This window comes from Rana temporaria, chromosome 6 (assembly GCF_905171775.1).
Source record: "Rana temporaria chromosome 6, aRanTem1.1, whole genome shotgun sequence".
NCBI classification, from domain to species: domain Eukaryota; kingdom Metazoa; phylum Chordata; class Amphibia; order Anura; family Ranidae; genus Rana; species Rana temporaria.
Window position 1 is genome coordinate 140442740 of NC_053494.1, and position 19274 is coordinate 140462013.

The following is a 19274-nucleotide window of genomic DNA, read 5'->3' on the forward strand; positions in this document are numbered from 1 at the left end:
TAGAATGCCTTGTTCTATATAGAGATGGACATTTAGGTAGAAGCAGAGTGTTGCTTCCTCATGTGCACATACTTATACAAAATACAACTGTTTTAAATAAAAAAAAACTAAACAAATTCCTCCACTGAAAGGGATGAGGTGCTTGCACTAAACACACAAAATGTTTTTATTGGCCAGCCTCCAGGAGAGAAACTACAAGATCACATCTAGATGTTAGATAGCATAGGCTTACATAACATAAGTCTAACATGTCCAGACACGTGTTGCAAATGCCCCCTCATCATAACTTTCTGGGACAAAATCCTGAAAATTAACAATACAATCATGGACACTGATATTAAACCAGACACTCGCATTACTCTGTTGTCAATCATTCTAGGCTCATTCAAATGTATTAAAAAAAGATTTCTTAAGATATATTCTGATGGCAGCAAGTACAATCATAGTGAGACAATGTGGGTCCAATCAGATTCTTACAGTTTATGAATGAATGAATGACATGTATAGCGCTACACATGCAAACTGAACCGCCTCTAGGCGCTTTTTACATCCAGTGTCCTACTGGCTGGTGCGGTCATTTACCCCTTAGGATCTCGACACGCTTGGGACACACAGTCGTACACACATATATACATATATACTGTGCCAATTTGGACAGGATCCAATTAACCTACCATACCTTTGTATGTGAGATGAATGTAACTGAATCCTTTCGACAACTGATACATCAAGAAGAGAGTAAACCAAAAACTTTCCCTACCACTTAGTTTCTATTGGATTATTCCAAATCCTCTGTAGCGCTTTCTACCTTTCGCTACAGATATCTGTCGCACTGATAGGGATGATCCTCGAAGGGGTGGCACCCTCTTCCTATAGACTTATAATTCCTTTACATCAACTCCCTGATTTTTTTCTTGCTCACCCTATTTACCCTCTTTCTTCTCCTCCCCTTCCTTTCCCTCTCTTTCCAATAACTATGTCTTTCTACCATTTTTCTCCCTTAAAAGAGACATGTACTGCGCTCATTGTACATGATCCAATGAGAAAATGGGGATCTTAGTACTTTACAGTTAGTATTCCAGATCATAAAAAACACAATATTATACTACAAAATGTTTTTGAATTGCTCTATATTGTATCTGGTTGACTTATTTTGTTAAAAAATGGGTCGTGTAACATTAATGTTTTAAACATTTACAACTCTTTTACTTATGTAAGGACCATTTGAATGGCTCTCTCTGTAACCCTCTGGTTAAAACTCAAACCCTCTGATGCTGGCCACACACATATATGCAGCCTCTCGCCATATGGGCCTTATAGGCGGTCCTGTATAAACCACCTACCATGCCGAGAGCGTGCTCCCTGCGCACACCCAGCACGGTAGCTGGTGGGTACGAGAAAGCTCCCAATGCATACTAGCGATCAAGAACTTTCTGATCATGTGACCGCTGTGATAGCTAATCACAGCGGTCACATGACTCAAATGCCTGCCTTCACCTCTCAGCTTTTAGAACTCTTTAAGGGCTGGCAGGCGGTACACAGGAAATGGTTAAAAACGTAAAAAGCATAGACTATACATAAATAAATAAAATACCCTGGCACATGAAGGCTCCGTGCATAGAAAAAACGGTGGTGTCCTGTAGAGAGTAAAGAGTGGAATCCCCTCTCCTTCATTAATATACACAGCATAAATTGCATTTTTAGCAGCACACACATAACAGAAATTAAAGATGTGGATGTGTTACCTTTTGTAAGCCTTGTATTTTTTCATTATCATTTTGGACTTTGTGTAATGTATCTTCCTTACCTTTGCTATCTGGACACACCAGTTGAGAAGAAGCTGAGAGCCAATATTATCTTTGTGTTCATGCACATAGTCCAGAAGGCATCCATGAGGCATCAACTGGGTAACCAACTGAATGGTGGGACTCAGACTCACTCCCAGAAGACGAACCAGGTGGGGATGATCCATGCTAGCCATAATTAGGGCTTCCTGCAATGCAGAACACACAACACAGTTACTTATGTTGTCACCTCATTAACTTGCATCTTAAGCGGGCGTATCATTGTGCACCAACAGTACCATTATCTAAAGACATATCACCTCTTACGTCTCTGTGCTCTGAAGGATATACAGAGGCTAAAACTGCTGAACTCCTTGTTAAAATACTTATTTCCTGTGGCTGTCTCTGGCCCAGTCACTGAAGTCACTGACATTAAACAGCTAACGAAAGTCAAAGAATTTTTAATCAGTCAGAATCTAATATCTATACTTGTTTAGGATCAATGATTCAGAAAAGGACACTGCATACGCCTGATAGCTAGGCAAATTGCATTTTCAGAAGAGAACTCAGTGATGGCATTGTTCTTCTTTCACAACATGTAAACACATAAAATAAGACATTTAATGAGTTTTGAAATTATGTATGACATAATCTATTACTAACTGAGCCAAATCACCTAAAGTGTCATTAAACCTACATCATTAAAAACTATCAATAAATGCTGCATCACATGCTGTTCATACTCAGTCACCATGGTATTCATTTTCTATACTCTGCAAAAAACCTGGTTGATCCTGCTATTCTCTTTCTCCCTCTACTGTCCATGTTCCCACTGCAGTTGGGAATTTTGCAGAGCAGCTGTTGGCAGCTAGTGAACATGCTCAGTTTTCAGTGAGTTTCTATGCTAAGCATTTCCTCCCAGATCACATCTGAGAAGCCCAAATAGAGGCATTTTTTCAGTAATAGATTGGAGAAAGTTAAGGGGTTAATAGCAACAAAGTATTTTTGGTTGAGAAGTATGTTAATGTTCCTGTAGGGGGCAATTTTGTAACCCACTATTTGCATAATATTTGAAGTTTCGAAGGAAGAAGCTGAAACAAACCTCTCTTAATTACTAGTCACATCTCACAGTTTTCCCTTTGTAAGGAAAGAGCAGATGTCTTGGCTCCGCATTTGCTCGTCATAATCGTATTTTCAGAACAGAACAAAATATATATGTTTCAGATGAAGTGATGTTGCTGAGTTGCTAGAAAGAAATCCAAACACGTGAACGATTGCACTGAGCTCAGGGATGTAGCGAGCTGTAAGACGTGCGCAGCATCAAAAGACTATAAACAGTAATGTAGGATAAGGCCCTCTTACTGAGAAGACTTTACTCCAATAAATAGGTTGTGTTTCATATATATATATATATATATATATATATATATATATATATATATATATATATATATATATATATATATATATCTGTGTGTGTGTGTGTGTGTGTGTGTGTGTGTTTTACTAAAAACTGCAAGCTTCCAATGAAGTATTTGATCTTGGAGGGATGCCATTTTGGCTTGGATCGGCCTACAATTTCACTCTAAATTATTATGTGTAGTACTCTTCTTGTACTTTTGGAGAATCCTTCAATCCAACAATGAAATTACTATTTGCACAACTCTCCATTGAACATCCCAGCACAGCACCCAATAATTATTACTGGTAAAAATAGTTGGCTGCTAATGGCTAAAATAAACACAGGGTTTACAGAATGATAGCAAACACCTTTTAGTGTTTGCCATCGTTCTTTATAACCTGTTTTACTTTAGCCATTATCAGTCAAATACTATATATTTACCAGTAATAATTACTGGGTGCTGGGAAGCTTTACAAAACCCTTTGTATGCTTTTGTCTGTGCAATGTTTGTCCATATTGTAGTTCTTCAACTGTACAACAAAACTGAATGATCCCCTCACATTTTCATCTCATTTAGCTGGTTAGGGTCTAAAATGGAATACAACAAAAATACACCGATAAACAACACCTGGCCTTGGGACTTTTCAAAGCCCACTGTCTCTTTTTAAAGCTATATGTTCCCAACAAGGCTCCTTAATAGGTACACGCTCAACATCGTAAGAAATTACCCCATCTAACCTCCAGCTACCCCTGATTTCCACTACACTACCGCCCGTCGGACGATAAGCATCTCGTTCTGGGAGGACATCATATGACGTCCTCGCCTTCCCACTAGGGGGCGTGCACCTGCCACGTCACTGGGAACAAAAATGCGCGTTCCTGGCTGCCGCGATGTCCGCCGGGCACCCGCGATTGCCCAGTAACTAAGCATGACCACTCTGTGTGTAAACACAGAGATCCACGTCCTGTCAGGGAGAGGAGACCGATGGCGTGTCCCTTGTACATAGGGACACCGATTGGTCGCCTCCCCCAGTCAGTCTCCTCCCCCCACAGTTAGAATCACTCACTAGGGTATACATTTAACCCCTTGATCGCCCCCTAGTCTTAACCCCTTTCCTGCCAGTCACATTTACACAGTAATCAGTGCATATTTATAGCACTGTTCGCTGTATAAATGTGAATGGTCCCAAAATAGTGTCCGATGTGCCTGCCGCAATATCGCAGTCATGATAAAAATCGCAGATCGCCGCCATTACTAATAAAAAAAAAATGCTATAAATCTATCCCCTATTTTGTAGCCACTATAACTTTTGCATAAAACAATCAATATACGCTTATTGCGATTTTTTTGTACCAAAAATATGTAGAAAAATACGTATCGGCCAAAACTGAGGAAAAATTATTTTTTATATATATTTTTAGGGGATATTCATTATAGCAAAAAGTAAAAATGTTGCTGTTTTTTTCTAAATTGTTTTGTTTCTAGCACAAAAAATAAAAACCGCAGAGGTGATCAAATAACACCAAAAGAAAGCTCTATTTGTGGGGAAAAAATTTAAGATTAAGATTAAAATTTCATTTGAGTACAGTGTTGCATGACCGCGCAATTGTCATTCAAAGTGTGACAGCGCTGAAAGCTGAAAAATGGCTTGGGCATGAAGGGGGTTAGAGTGCCCAGTATTGAAGTGGTTAAAAAATGGGGGAGATCTTTTTTTAAGAAGAACAGGTAGCAATGGCAGCTTCCATGCTTCTCTAAATACATGTCTCCTTTAGTTAGATATGGCTCTATTGCCATGATACATGATTCTACTCTGTGTAAACTGCATTATAAGCAATGTAATGCTGGATGTGGTCACAGACATAACACTTTTTAGTGTTATAGGTTGTCTCCTTGAATAGGAGGACAAAAAAAGGATAATTGCTTATATTTATATCTCAATCTTTGTGTAGCGCCTGGTTACTTTACAGTACTGGTGCTCCAGATGACGTCAGAGAGACGAAACCGGTAGAACGATCGCATCTCTGAGCTACAGCACTTCGTTTTTAAAGGCTTTTTACCTATGTTTTAAATGTGAGTACCCTGTGTATGTGAATTAAAGGATTGCATTTCATTTACAAAACGGTATCACGCTATTGGGCGCTTTATTTATCTCTTCTTTGAGCGGCTGAGAATTTTATGCACTGAGAGTCCTGGCGGGATGCAGTACGGATATTTATTGTGAGAGCCTGTTACCCCTGTAGGGGGAATTGGATCCGGTGAGTGCCGGACCATTGGGAGAGAGCACTGAGTGATTCACTGAAGGCTTGCAACATAGTCTGTTTTTGCACGGAGCACGCAGCACTTTATTTTGCATGAATCAACATTGGAAATTGGACTTGTTTTGATATACACTGTTTGCAATATTTTTTGCATTTTTGGATAAGCACTAGCACTTTATTGCATATATATTTTTGTGATATATATATTTTTTTATTTGTATTATTCATTTATTTTTTCATTTGTTCTTTTGTTGTTCCTACATGGGAGTAGGCACCATTACTTGAAATTTCATATATTTTTTTTTGCACATTATCTAAACCACTCAGGTGGGCATACTTGTTATATTATACTAATTTTGTTCATAGTTTACTTTTTACACTTAAGTAGGCGCCACCACCTGCTATCCCATATTCACAGGTGGCATGGATGGGCACAGATAGGCACCATGGATGGGCATGGATAGGCGGCATGGATGGGCACTGATAGGCGGCATGGATGGGCACTGATAGGTGGCACGGATGGGCATAGATGGGCACTGATAGGTGGCACTAACATACTAATGGATGCCAATCAGTGCCAAACAATAATGCCTGCCAATCAGTGATGCCCATTGTGGGCACTGATTGGCATCCATTGTGGGCACTGATTGGCATCCATTATTTATGATTGTCATCCCTGGTGGTCTAGGGTGGCATACCTGTGGTGGGCATTCCTTGTGGTCTAGTGGCATCCCTGGTGGTCCAGTGTGGGCATCCTCAGGGGGCTGTGCTGATAATCGATCAGCACAAACCCCCCTGTCAGAGGAGCAGCCGATCGGCTCTCCTCTACTCGCATCTGACAGACGTGAGTGAGGAAAAGCCGATTACCGTCTTTTCCTGTTTACATTGTGATCAGTCGTGATTGGACACGGCTGATCACGTGGCAAAGAGTCTCCGTCGGAGACTCTTTACCTAGATCGGTGTTGTGGGGTGTCAGACTGATACCCTGCAACAACGATCGCCGCGATGCGCGCCCCCGGGGGCGCGCAGCGGCTCAATATCCTGAGGATATCATATGACGTCTACTCAGGATATTGAAACCACTTTGCCGACGTCTTTTTGCATAAGGCGGGCGGCGAGTGGTTAAAGCCCTTGCCATAACACTCAAAATTTAGCTCAGGTGCATCCTGTTTCCACTGAATATCCACAACTTGACTGGAGTCCACCTGTGGTAAATTCCGTTGATTGGACATGATATGGAAAGGCACCCGGGCGGCCCAGCCAAACTGAGCGATTTGGAGAAAAGAACCTGATGGTCACTCTGACAGAGCTTCAGCATTTCTCTGTGGAGAGAGGAGAACCTTCCCGAAGAACAATTGAAAAGGCATATTACCTATCTCCTCAATCCGGGATACACCAGCATTCTCACTTGTATGGGTCCCTTTATCAGGAATGGGCTGAATGGTTGAAACAATCTTCATTTATTTATTGTTCTTATCTGGGAACTGATTTCCTCACCTATCTACATTATATTAAATTCCTTCCCTGGCCCTTCCTTATTTTAGGAACCATCTACAATATTGGTGAGTGTTATTACCAGAGAACTCTCTGGTTTACCCATTATATATATATATATATATATATATATATATATATATATATATATATATATATATATATATATATATATATATATATATATATTGGTTGATGCCTCAGTACTGGTATTTATGCCATCCCTGTTATGCTTTCCATTTTAGGTATTTTTCAGTTCTGTGTAAACCTTTGAGATAGGACCATTACCCACTGTATCCCCTAGCCAGCTTGCTTGTTGCCCGTCCAGATATGTAATCAGCTGTTTTTAAACCGCATCATAGGTCTCATTATAATTAGTAAGTACTATTCACTGTCCCTTCGCTTCCATGCCCCATTGATCAATATGGGGCACAGATCCTTAAGTACATGTACCCTTCCCTTTTAGGGATACTTAGCTTTCACTTATTAGAACTAATTGGATTATGTTATATACGTTCCCATAGTTGTTTGGTTGATCCGATCCTGACCGGATATGGGCGTCTGGGTTTGGCCAATCTGGGACCAGTGACAGCTCACCATTATTTAATATCATATTGTTTATGTATATTTATTTTTATCTATATTCGTTTTTATGTGTATTTTATATTCATTTATGTTTTTTTCTCTTTTTGTTAGTCAACTCTAAATCTCCTGAAGAAGCGCGTAACATGTGGAGCAAATATTTGAACATCCCTTTACCACTTTTCTGTAAACTTAACCACACTCTTGGACTGATGTTATGATTTTCCGGGTCTCCATGAAGTTTACTGATGGTTATTTACAGTAGCGGTATTTTAGCTATTTGTGTTTATATATTAATGTGGATTTATTTTATAGATTCTGTAAAAAAAATGTATCTGTAATACAATTTATATGTTTGTATATATGTGGTTGGTTGTGCCAATAAAGTCCTACCTATTTTCTATATTTTTTCCAGCACTACACCAATCAGGCCTGACAGAAGACACTCCTCAGTAAAAGGCACATGACAGCCCCCCCTGGAGTTTGCCAAAAGGCACCTAAAGGACTCTCAGACCATGAGGAACAAAATTCTCTGGTCTGACGAAACAAAGATTGAACTATTTGGCCTGAATAGCAAGTGTCACGTCAGGAGGAAACCAGGCATTTCTCATCACCTGGCCAATCCCATCCCTACAGTGAAGCATGGCGGTGGCAGCATCATGCTGTGTGGATGCTTTTTAGCAGCAGGAACTGGGAGACTAGTCAAGATCAAGGGAAATATGAATGCAGCAATGTACAGAGACATCCTTGATGAAAACCTGCTTCCCGAGTGCTCTGGACCTCAGACTGGGGCTAAGGTTCATCTTCCAACAGGATACCGGTCCTAAGCACACAGCCAAGATAGCAAAGAAGTGACTATGGGACAACTCTGTGAATGTCCTTGAGTGGCCCAGCCAGAGCCCAGACTTGAACCCGATTGAACATCTCTGGAGAGATCTCCAAATGGCTGTGCACCGACGCTCCCCATCCAACCTTATGGAGCTTGTAAGGTCCTTCAAAGAAGAATGGGAGAAACTGCCCAAAAATAGGTGTGCCAAGCTTGTAGCATCATATTTCAAAAAGACTTGAGGCTGTAATCTGTGCCAAAGGTGCTTCAACAAAGTATTGAGCTAAGGCTGTGAATACTTACTGTATGTACATGTGATTTTTAAAAAAAAATTCCAAAGATTTCAAACAAACTTCTTTCACGTTGTCATTATGGGGTATTGTTTGTAGAATTTTGAGGAAAATAATGAATTAAATCCATTTTGAAATAACATAACAAAATGTGGAAAAAGTGAAGCGCTGTGAATACTTTCCGGATGCACTGTGAATTGCATTGACAGTGCTTAGAAAAAATTTGCAAACAACATTATATCACACATATATGTCCCAGAACCCATTAATAAAAGGGAAAAACTGCAACCATTGCCGTTAATGCAGAACATATCAAACTATTGAGGAAATGTAGTATTTACGTTCCGCAGAATATGACCACACCAGCAGTACTAGACGCGAGTACATCAAGATAGGAAAATTAGGTCAGGAAATAAAAGGAAAATGCAAGAGAAGAAAAGAAAAAGAGAAATTGAAATGGAATAGGGTCAGCCAAGGCCCCACTAAGGGACAGAAAGGTATTGAATCTCAGGTCCCACGTTTTGGCAAATTTTGTGGTAGTGTTATGAAGCATGCAGGTAAGCTTTTTTTTATTTGTTTATAACCTTTATCCCAAAAGGAAAAAACAAAAACTGTAATGCCTCGTACACACAATCAGTTTTCCTGACAAGAAAAGTGCGATGTGAGATTTTTGTCAGGAATTCCGACCGTGTGTATGCTGCATCACACTTTTCTGTCAGTTTTCCTGCCAAGAAAAGATTGAGAGCAGGATCTCAATTTCTGTGACAGGAAAAATTCCTATTGCGAATCGCGTTCGTCTGTATGCAATTACGATGCGCAAAAAAACTGCGCATGCTCGGAATTAAGCAGAAGTGCCGAACTGCCTATTGAACTTAATTGATCTCGGCTTGTCGTACGTGTTGTACGTCACCGCGTTCTTGACCATGTGTATGCAAGACAATTTTGAGCCGTTTTCCTGCTGGAAAAAAAAAACACGGTTTTCCTGTCGGAAAAAAATGATCGTGTCTACGAGGCATTAGAACTGCTTGTGCAATTGCACTGTAAGCTTGCATTTTCTTTAATTTGGTAGTATTACTAAATGTTCTAGTACATCTAACACTCCCCTCCCCTCTAGACTGAAGCCTCGTACACACGCTCGGTTTACTCAGCAAGAACCAGCAAGAAAACTGCTGGCAGAGCTTTCTTGCCGAGTATACCGTGCGTGTGTATGAGGCTTTGAGGTTTCTCGTCAAGAGAACCTGCTCTCTATTTTCTCGTTGTGATTCTCAGGAGTGTTTTCTTGCCGAGAAACCCAAGAGTGTGTATACTTACCTGTCTCGGGTTTCCCCGCGCATGCTCGAAATGACTTTGCATGCGCGATAGCTTCCTAGGCATAGGTAGGGTGCAACAAGATGGTGGCGACGCCATCGAATGTGACGAGCGTCACCGCGTTCTTGCCATTCAAAAGAACCGTGGTTCTTTTGAATGGAGTGTCTGTACACTCGGGCGGCAAGAGATTCTTGCCAAAACAATTTTTTTTCCTGACGAGATTCTGGCCCGTGTGTACAGGGCTTCACAATGCTGCTGTCCAAAGGCCCGCTGTGCTCCGTCATCCAGAATAAGGGCACTCTGATACAGGAGGTATGTTACTGGCCAGATCACCAGGTGAAAACAGAGGGAAAGACTTATGCCACGTACACACGATCGGAATTTCCGACAACAAAAACTTGGATTTTTTTTCCAACGGAATGTTGGCTCAATCTTTTGTTGCATACACACGATCACACAAATGTTGTCGAAAATTCCAAACTTCAAAAACGTGGTGACGTACAACACTATGACGAACCGAGAAAAATGAAGTTCAATGATTCCGAGCATGCATCGAATAGATTCCGAGCATGCGTAGGTTTTTTTTGCGTCGCAATTGCATACAGACGATTTGAATTTCCGACAAGAACCTTTGTTGTCATAAAATTTAAGAACAAGCTAAATTTTTTGTTTTCGACAGCAAATGTCCGATGGAGCATACACACGGTGGGAATTTCCAAAACAAAGCTCACATTGAACATTTGTTGTCGGAAATTCCGACTGTGTGTACGCAGCATAAAAAAAGAAAACAAAGGCAGCCACCACATCTAATGTTTGGTAAGCTGCAATATATTACATTTTTGGGTTTAGACTTAATACCAACTTAGGGCCAGATCCACAAAGAAGTTACGCTGGCGTATATATTGATACGCCGCGTAACTTCTAGTTTGCTCTGGCGTATGTTTGTTTTGTATCCACAAAACAAGATACGCCTGAAGCTGGGCTAGATCCGACTAGCGTACGTCTTAGTCTCCGTCGGATCTAAGGTGCATATTTACGCTGGCCGCTAGGTGGCGTTTCTGTCGATTTCCGTGTCGAGTATGCAAATTAGCTAGATGCGGCGATCCACGAACGTACATCCGGCCGGCGAATTTTTTACGCCGTTTCCGTAAGGCTTTTTTCGGCGTATAGTTACCCCTGCTATATGAGGCGTATCCTATGTGAAGTATGGACGTCGTTCCCACGTCGAATTTAAAAAATTTGACATCGTTCGCGTAAGTCGTTCGCGGATAGAGCATGCGCACTGGGATACCCCCACGGACGGCGCATGCACCGTTCAGAAAAAAACGTCATTTACGTTGGGTCAAGTAAAATTAACATAAAACACCCCCACATCTTTATCATTTGAATTCCCCGCCCTTACGCCGGGCAGATTTACGCTAGGCTGCCGTAACTTTAGAGGCAAGTGCTTTGTGAATACGGCACTTGCCTCTCAAAGTTGCGGCGGCGTAGCGTTACTACGATACGCTACGCCTGCCGAAAATTACGATCCGCTACGTGGATATGGCTCTTAATATACAACTATACAGTTTACCGAAATGTCATTGTGTACAGCTTAAATACCAACAGTTAAAAACAGAATAACTTGCGCTTTGGCTAAAAGCGATTTGCATCAAAGTAATAGTTGCCGCAATTCACACAAAGAAATATAATCCAGCCTTTTAACCCAGCAAGTATATATATATTTTAGTTTTTATATTTTTTAGATATCTTCTGTTATTTATACAGTTTTAACCAGATATGTGCATTCTTTGTTAGAGAATATCAGGGGGTAGAAATGATTGCTATCAGTGCTAGTCTTCCAGCAGTTCCTTGAAAAGTGAGAAGACAGAACCACAATGACTGGACGCAGAGAAGCGATTAAGCAGACTCCCCATGTGGGATCTCTCTATATATGATGCTTTGTGACCACACAATAAAGAATCATTAGCTAACACCTAGGGAACTCTTTGCAGCTTGAAGTTTACGATCATTTTCCAAGATTCCCATTACCACCTTCTCTTTACAGATAGTCACACCTTAACTTATCGAACAGCTGGAGCTGGACAGTGCTAAAAAGAGATGCATGATACACAGTCCAATTTACAGAGCACTAGCCCAGGTTATTAACAGTCACAACAATACACTACTTTTACACTAGAACATCTTCATTTGCAGACAATACCTGTAATTTGGCTAGTTTAAGTGCTGACAAGGACGTTCACGGGTAGCTACTTATTCTTTTTAAAGATATCACCCCAGGAGCTAACCCTACTCTCATATTAGTGTCTCTATTAAGCCCAACACTTAAGAAATTACATTGTAAAAATGAAAAAATAAAAAATAAAAGATTGCATATGAATAACTTTCATTTCCAGATTGCTGAGAGGTAGCAGCATCTTGCACCAAGCCATAAACAATTAGTGATAGAAGGCACTGGAAGTAAAATCTGAACTTCAGGCAAAATGGCTAAAAACTGAACATAGATAAATACACATACCGTAGGAGAGCTATTCTATCTGCCAAAGGATTTGTATTTCTGTCCATACAGCAGTGGCGGCTGATGTTTTCCTTTGGGGGGGGCATCAAACGATCCACCAATCGCCACCCCCAACCGCCTGGTCGGTCAGGTCATGGACGGCAGTCACCCACCCCCCCAGGTCAGTTGGTCGGTACGGTCACGGGAGGCACCCCCCCCCCGGGTCGGTCAGTCAGTAGTTGGGGCACTCCACTTAACCAAATCTTGTGGGGAGGGGTCCGGGCTGTTCTCTCCGGCTGCTTTCTCGCTTCCCCTGCATAACCTCCCTCCTCCTTTTGGCAGCCAATCCAATCGGATCTCCTTTCAGCCAATTGGTTGATGGTTCTCATGACCCCCTTCCTGAATGAGCAGGGGGAGAATCAGTGTTACAATAGCAAATATTTATTTTCTATTGTCACACAACTGGGTGGGCTGCAGTTGCAGTCCACTGCACCCCAAGCCCACCCTTTTTTGAAGCCTATTAGAGCATGGGTGCTCAACCTGTGGCCCTCCAGCTGCTGAAAAACTACAAGTCCCATGAGGCATTGCAAGCCACTAACAGTTACAATCATGTCTCCCAAAGACAGAGGCAGGATGGGACTTGTAGTTCCCCAACAGCTGGAGGGCCGCAGGTTGAGCAGCCATGTATTAGAGCCTCTGGCTCTAATCACATGCTTAAAAAAAAACCTGATTAGAATCCATGCGTCCAGCACCCTGCCTGTGTCCTAATATATATGGACGTAACTGTATCTGTAGTGTTTACTTATCTCTCTTCAAAGCTCTGAGTTCTGTGTCTTTTTGCTGCTCCGTTTCTCAGTTATCAGCATGATATGTCAGCCAAGATGTCTGACAAGCTTTCCGACACAGGAGATAAAAGCAGCTGGAAATTTGTGTCGGGGAGGTAGCTTGGAAACAGATACGCAGAGAGCTTGTCTATTCACAGCACAGCTCTGCACGTTTTTTCATTCCTCTGCCTATGGGGAATGGGGGATGTGTCTTTAATCCAATCAGCTGTCATGGTGTATGCCCAGACTCCACACCAAGTGGTGGAACAGGAAAAAACATTTCTAAAGCCCTGTACACACGGGCAGAAATCCCATCAGGAAAAAAACGTCGGTTTTCCCGACGGGATTCCTGGCAAGCTTGCCATGCATACAGAGGCCATTCAAAAGAATCCCCGTTCTTTTGAATGGCAAAAACGCGGTGACGTCATCGACTACAAAGAGCCTGTGCTCGTCACATTCGATGCTGTCGCCGCCATCTTGCTACACCCCACAGTAAACTTGTATGCTACTGCGCATGCTTCGAACTCTTATCGAGCATGCACGGGTTTCCAATGGAACAGGTAAGCATACAGACGACCGGTTTTCTCAGCAGGAAACACTCTGCCGGGAATGCCAATGAGAAAATAGAGAGCAGCCCTGTACATATGGCAGGTAATCCTGTCAGGAAAAAACGCTGGTTTTCCCCAACGGGGTTCCTGGCAAGCTTGACGTGCATACAGACCGCCATTCAAAAGAATCGCCGTTCTTTTGAATGGCAAGAACGCAGTGACGTCATCGACTTGCCAGGAACCACAGTAAACTTGTATGCTACCGCGCATGTGTCGAACTCTTATCGAGCATGCACGGGTTTCCAATGGAACAGGTAAGCATACAGACGACTGTTTTTCTCAGTTCACTCTGCCGGGAATCCGGACGGGAAAATAGAAAGCAGGTTCTCTATTTTTCCCGGGCAGTTTTCCTGTCGGGAAAACTGCTAGGGAGCATACACACGGCCAGGATTCCTGGTCAAATGCTCTCCTGGCAGTTTTCCTGCCGGGAAAACCAGTCGTGTGTATGAGGCTTAACACAATGGGGGTTATTTATGAAAGGTAAATCCACTTTGCACTACAAGTGCAAACTACAAGTGCAAAGTGCACTGGAAGTTGCACTGAAAGTGCACTTGGAAGTGCAGTCGCTGTAAATCTGAAGGGTAGATCTGAAATGAGGGGAAGCTCTGCTGATTTTATTATCCATTCATGTGCAAGCTAAAATTATGTTTTTTTATTTTCCTTGGATCTACAGCGACTGCACTTCCAAGTGCACTTTCAGTGCAATTTAGAGTGCACTTTGCACTTGTGGCTTGCACTTGTACTGCAAAGTGTCTTTGCCTTTCGTAAATAACCCCCAGTGTTCACTTTCTAAACCGTGTAGAAAGCTGAAGACAGCAGATATACAAATAAAACTTATGTAGGGAGATTTGTTTCATCTCTGTGTGTCATCTGAGGCTGTTCACTTCACTGGGTATAGGAGAGAGTTTACATCCACATTAAGCTTGTCTGTCCCTGCCTGTTTATTCACATTTCCACAACCACTTTAACCACTTCCTTACTGGGCACTTAAACCCCTTCCTGACCAGAGGACTTTTTGCGATTCGGCACTGCGTCGCTTTAACTGACAATTGCGCGGTCGTGCGACGTGGCTCGAAAACAAAATTAACGTCCTTTTTTCCCCACAAATAGAGCTTTCTTTTGGTGGTATTTGATCACCTCTGCGGTTTTTATTTTTTGCGCTATAAACAAAAATAGAGCGACAATTTTGAAAAAAAAAAATATATTTTTACTTGTTGCTATAATAAATAGCTCAATTTTTTTTTTTTTACGTTTTTTTTTATCCTCAGTCTAGGCCGATACGTATTCTACATATTTTTAGTAAAAAAAATCGCAATAAGCGACTGGTTTGCGCAAAAGTTATAGCGCCTACAAAATAAGGGACAGAATTATTATTATTTTTTTTTTTTTTTTACTAGAAATGGCGGCGATCTGCGATTTTTATTGGGACTGCGACGTTATGGCGGACACATCGGACACTTTTGACACGTTTTTGGCGCCATTCACATTTATACTGCAATCAGTGCTATAAATATGCACTAATTACTGTATAAAATTTATTTTTACTAGAAATGGCGGCGATCTGCGATTTTTATTGGGACTGCAACGTTATGGCGGACACATCGGACACTTTTGACACATTTTTGGCGCCATTCACATTTATACTGCAATCAGTGCTATAAATATGCACTAATTACTGTATAAAAAAATTTTTTTACTAGAAATGGCGGCGATCTGCGATTTTTATTGGGACTGCGACGTTATGGCGGACACATCGGACACTTTTGACACATTTTTGGCGCCATTCACATTTATACTGCAATCAGTGCTATAAATATGCACTAATTACTGTATAAATGTGACTGGCAGGGAAGGGGTTAACACTAGGGGGTGAGGAAGGGGTTAAATGTGTATCCTAATTAGTGTTCTAACTGTGGGGGAGGGGGGGTGACTGGGGGGGGTGACCGATCTGTGTCTCTATGTACAAGAGACACAGATCCGTCTCCTCTCTCCCCTGACAGCACCGCTGTCTGCGAGAGCCGGGAATGAGAGATGATCTCATATGTAAACATATGAGATCATCTCTCATTGGCCGCACAGATCGCCTAGGAAACGGCCGCTCCGATTGGCCGTTCACGGCGATCTGTGACTGGCTGTGTCCAAGGGACACGGCCAGCACAGCAGTTCCCCGCTGCGCGCTCGGGAGCGCGCGCGGGGAACGCGAAAAGGGGCGGCCGTAAAAACACGGCCTCCCAGAGAAGTAGAGCCACCCGGCGGCCGTATATAGTCGTACGGCCGTCGGGAAGTGGTTAATGAACATGAGAAGAGTTTGCTACAGACTGTAGGTTTGTATTATTTTTCTATTGTCTATATTTTTTTCTATATACACCTAAACACATTGATATTGCCCAAAACCAAACATATGTCAACCCCTTTCTCCCTTTGTAGTTCAGTTAGGAGAAGTCTACCTCCTGGGATTTGCACTAAAGTTTTTTCTTCAATCCTGTTTGTCTAATCACCTGACACCAATGAATAAACTTGTAGGCACTGGGGAAACCACGTAAGCAATGCAATGTCACTAGATGGAGTCAACAATGAGATCCAGACGAGAAAACAACAAAATATTGGCTCATAACACCTCTGAAATAAAATTCTCACTTGCTTCAGGTAGCAATGTACATGTTATGTACACTTTTCATAGCAGCAATTATATCAAACTTTTTTTTATTTTGGCAGTGATATAAATAAGACTAGAACTGTGAAAAGGCAACATTGTCCAGGGCCTATTCCAGCAAAATTCATTAAAATCATTTATAGGTGGATAGAACTAATGCCGCATTTTTAATGTTCTAGAAAAAACAACGTTTTTTCCAACGTGATTCTTGTCAAGCCTGCCTTGCCTACACACGATCGTGAAAAAAAAATGCTCAAGGCAAAGCGCGGTGACGTACAACACGTACGACGGTACTATAAAGGAGAAGTACCATTCGGATGGCGCCACCCTTGGGGCTGCTTTTGCTGATTTTGTGTTATTAAAAGTTTTGGTGAGAGACGATTCGCGCTTTTCAGTCTAGTTTTACCAGAACGAGCGCTCCCGTCTCATAACTTGCTACTGAGCATGCCCATTTTTCACGTCATGAAAAATGCTCTGGAGCCTACACGATTGTTTTTGATGCCGCGTACACACGACCGTTTTTCGGGTTTTAAAAATTACGTTTTTTTTTATGTCATGTGTGGGCTTCAGAGCATTTTTCACAATCTAAAACATGGCCATTAAAAATTTCGAACATGCTCTATTTCTTCACATTGTTTTTAACGTTGTCGTTTTTAAGGTTATAAAAAATGGTTGTCTGTGGGCTTTAACGACGTGAAAAAAAAGCGCATACTCAGAAGCAAGTTATGAGACGGAAGCGCTCGTTCTGGTAAAACTACCATTCGTAATGGAGTAAGCACATTCAACATACTGTAACAGACAGAAAAAGCGCAAATCGTCTTTTACTAACACAAAATTAGCTAAAGCAGCCCAAAGGGTGGTGCCATCCGAATGGAGTACGTCATCATGCTTTGCTAGAGCATTTTTTTTTCACGATTGTGTGTAGGCAAGGCCGTTTTAATGATCGGGTTGAAAAAACTTTGTTTTTTCTAGACCCTTAAAAACATCGGCCTGGATTCACGTAGCACTTACGTGAATACAGCACTAAGCACCAAGTGTAACGATGCGCCGTCGTATCTGTGCGCTGTGTCCATAGAACTAGATACGCCTGAAAATAGGCTTCTTACAACCGACGTAACTTGCCTACGCCGGCGTATCTTGGGCGCATATTTACGCTGGAGGCATATGGGAAATTCGATTCTCATATGCAAATGAGTGAGATACACCGATTCACAAGCGTACTTGCGCCCGGCACATTAATATACGATGTTTACGTAAGTCGTACGTCCGGCGTAATGTTAAGCCTCATAAAGCAGGGGTAAGTCATGTTAAGGTATGGACCAGGGAACAGCCGTCATATTTTACGTTATTTACGTAGTAGTACGTGAATAGGGCTGGGCGTAAGTTACGTCACGTCGTAGGCAGTGATTCGACGTATCTTATGGAGTATTTATTCCGACGCATGCATACTGGGATGCGTCCACGGAACAGCGCATGCGCCGTTCGTTCGGCCCATCATTTGCATGGGGTCACGCTTCATTTAAATGGATTCATTAAATGGATCATTTAAATGGTAACACCGGCGCAACGTTGGGAGTGAGTGCTTTGTGAATACTGTGCTCGCCGCTCTGTGCAGCGTCGGCGTAGCGTATATTCGACCTACCAGAAGACGAGGCACATTTAGTACTTTATCCAGTTTTTCTACAGTCTGTCTAAGGCAAGCTTTCAATTATGGTGCTTGTCTTAAGCTCTAAGCACTTCCCCTAGGCAAGTGGGGTCATTGCAATGTAGGGGGAGGGAAGCATGTCAACTGAATTATTCTAGGCTTGTACACAGCATAGCAGAGGACAGTACAGCAGGAGAAAGAATGAGCCCAAACTGAGCTCTAGTTTCTCTCCGCTGAATATCTGGGGGATGGCAGGCTTGTCTGGGCTCTGTCTTTCCTCTGGAGTACAAGGTAGAGGGGTAGAGCAGAAGAGTCACAGGGCTGGAAGTTTGGATGGCAACGCTCAACAATGAAGAGGGGCAAGTAGCTTTAGTGCTGGCGGTAGCTCCCCTATAGAAACACTTAAAAATTGGGCTTCTGCCTGGGGTGGTGCTACAGCACAGCAAACTGTCCTTTAATTTAGAAGCCAACCATCGGTTCTTGGGTGCTGCCACCGCCATTGCTCGGAGCGCCACTTTTGAGTGGAGCTCCACTTTAAGCAGAAAACGGCATGTTGCAAACTTTGGTTTAGATCAGAGAATTTCTCTTTTCTAAGAAAAAAGATTATTTACATATAACTAACTGTAACCAGCATATGGCAATTATTCTGTTAAATGAAATTCATTACATGTTACGTCTTGTAAGTTTATAGAAAATTAATTTTTAAACAAGAGTTGCTACAGGAGACACCTAGCTCGGTGTCTTTAATTGATGCATTTAACTTTCTTAAAGTGGAATTAACCAAAAGCTTACAATATGGGGAGGTTCCCCCAATGGGTTTTTTCACAGCTGGGTTAGTAAGTTAAAAAAATGGATTGGTAAAAAAGATTTTTTATTGAAAAGTTGTCATCATTACATAGACACATTGGGCCATATTCCCGTAGATTTCGGGCGGGCGTCGCGTAAGCCATTTACACTCCGCCGCCCCAACCTACAGGAGCAAGTGCTGTATTCCCCAAACACTTGCTCCGTAGTTTGGGGCGGCGTAGTGTAATTGGCCCGGCGTATCCCCGCGTAACTCCAAGGGGGCGGCTTGTATTTAAATTAAGCGCGCCCCCGATTC

General features: G+C 42.1%; 1 protein-coding gene across 1 annotated transcript in view; it reads right to left on the reverse strand.

The window, feature by feature from the left end:
- ERBB4 (erb-b2 receptor tyrosine kinase 4) overlaps positions 1-19274 on the reverse strand; it is a 1211692-nt gene that overhangs the window by 144201 nt on the left and 1048217 nt on the right. Inside the window, exon 20 of the mRNA XM_040358486.1 lies at positions 1808-1993. Within this exon, the coding sequence (XP_040214420.1) occupies positions 1808-1993 (186 nt within the window). The remainder of the gene's footprint in view (positions 1-1807; positions 1994-19274) is intronic.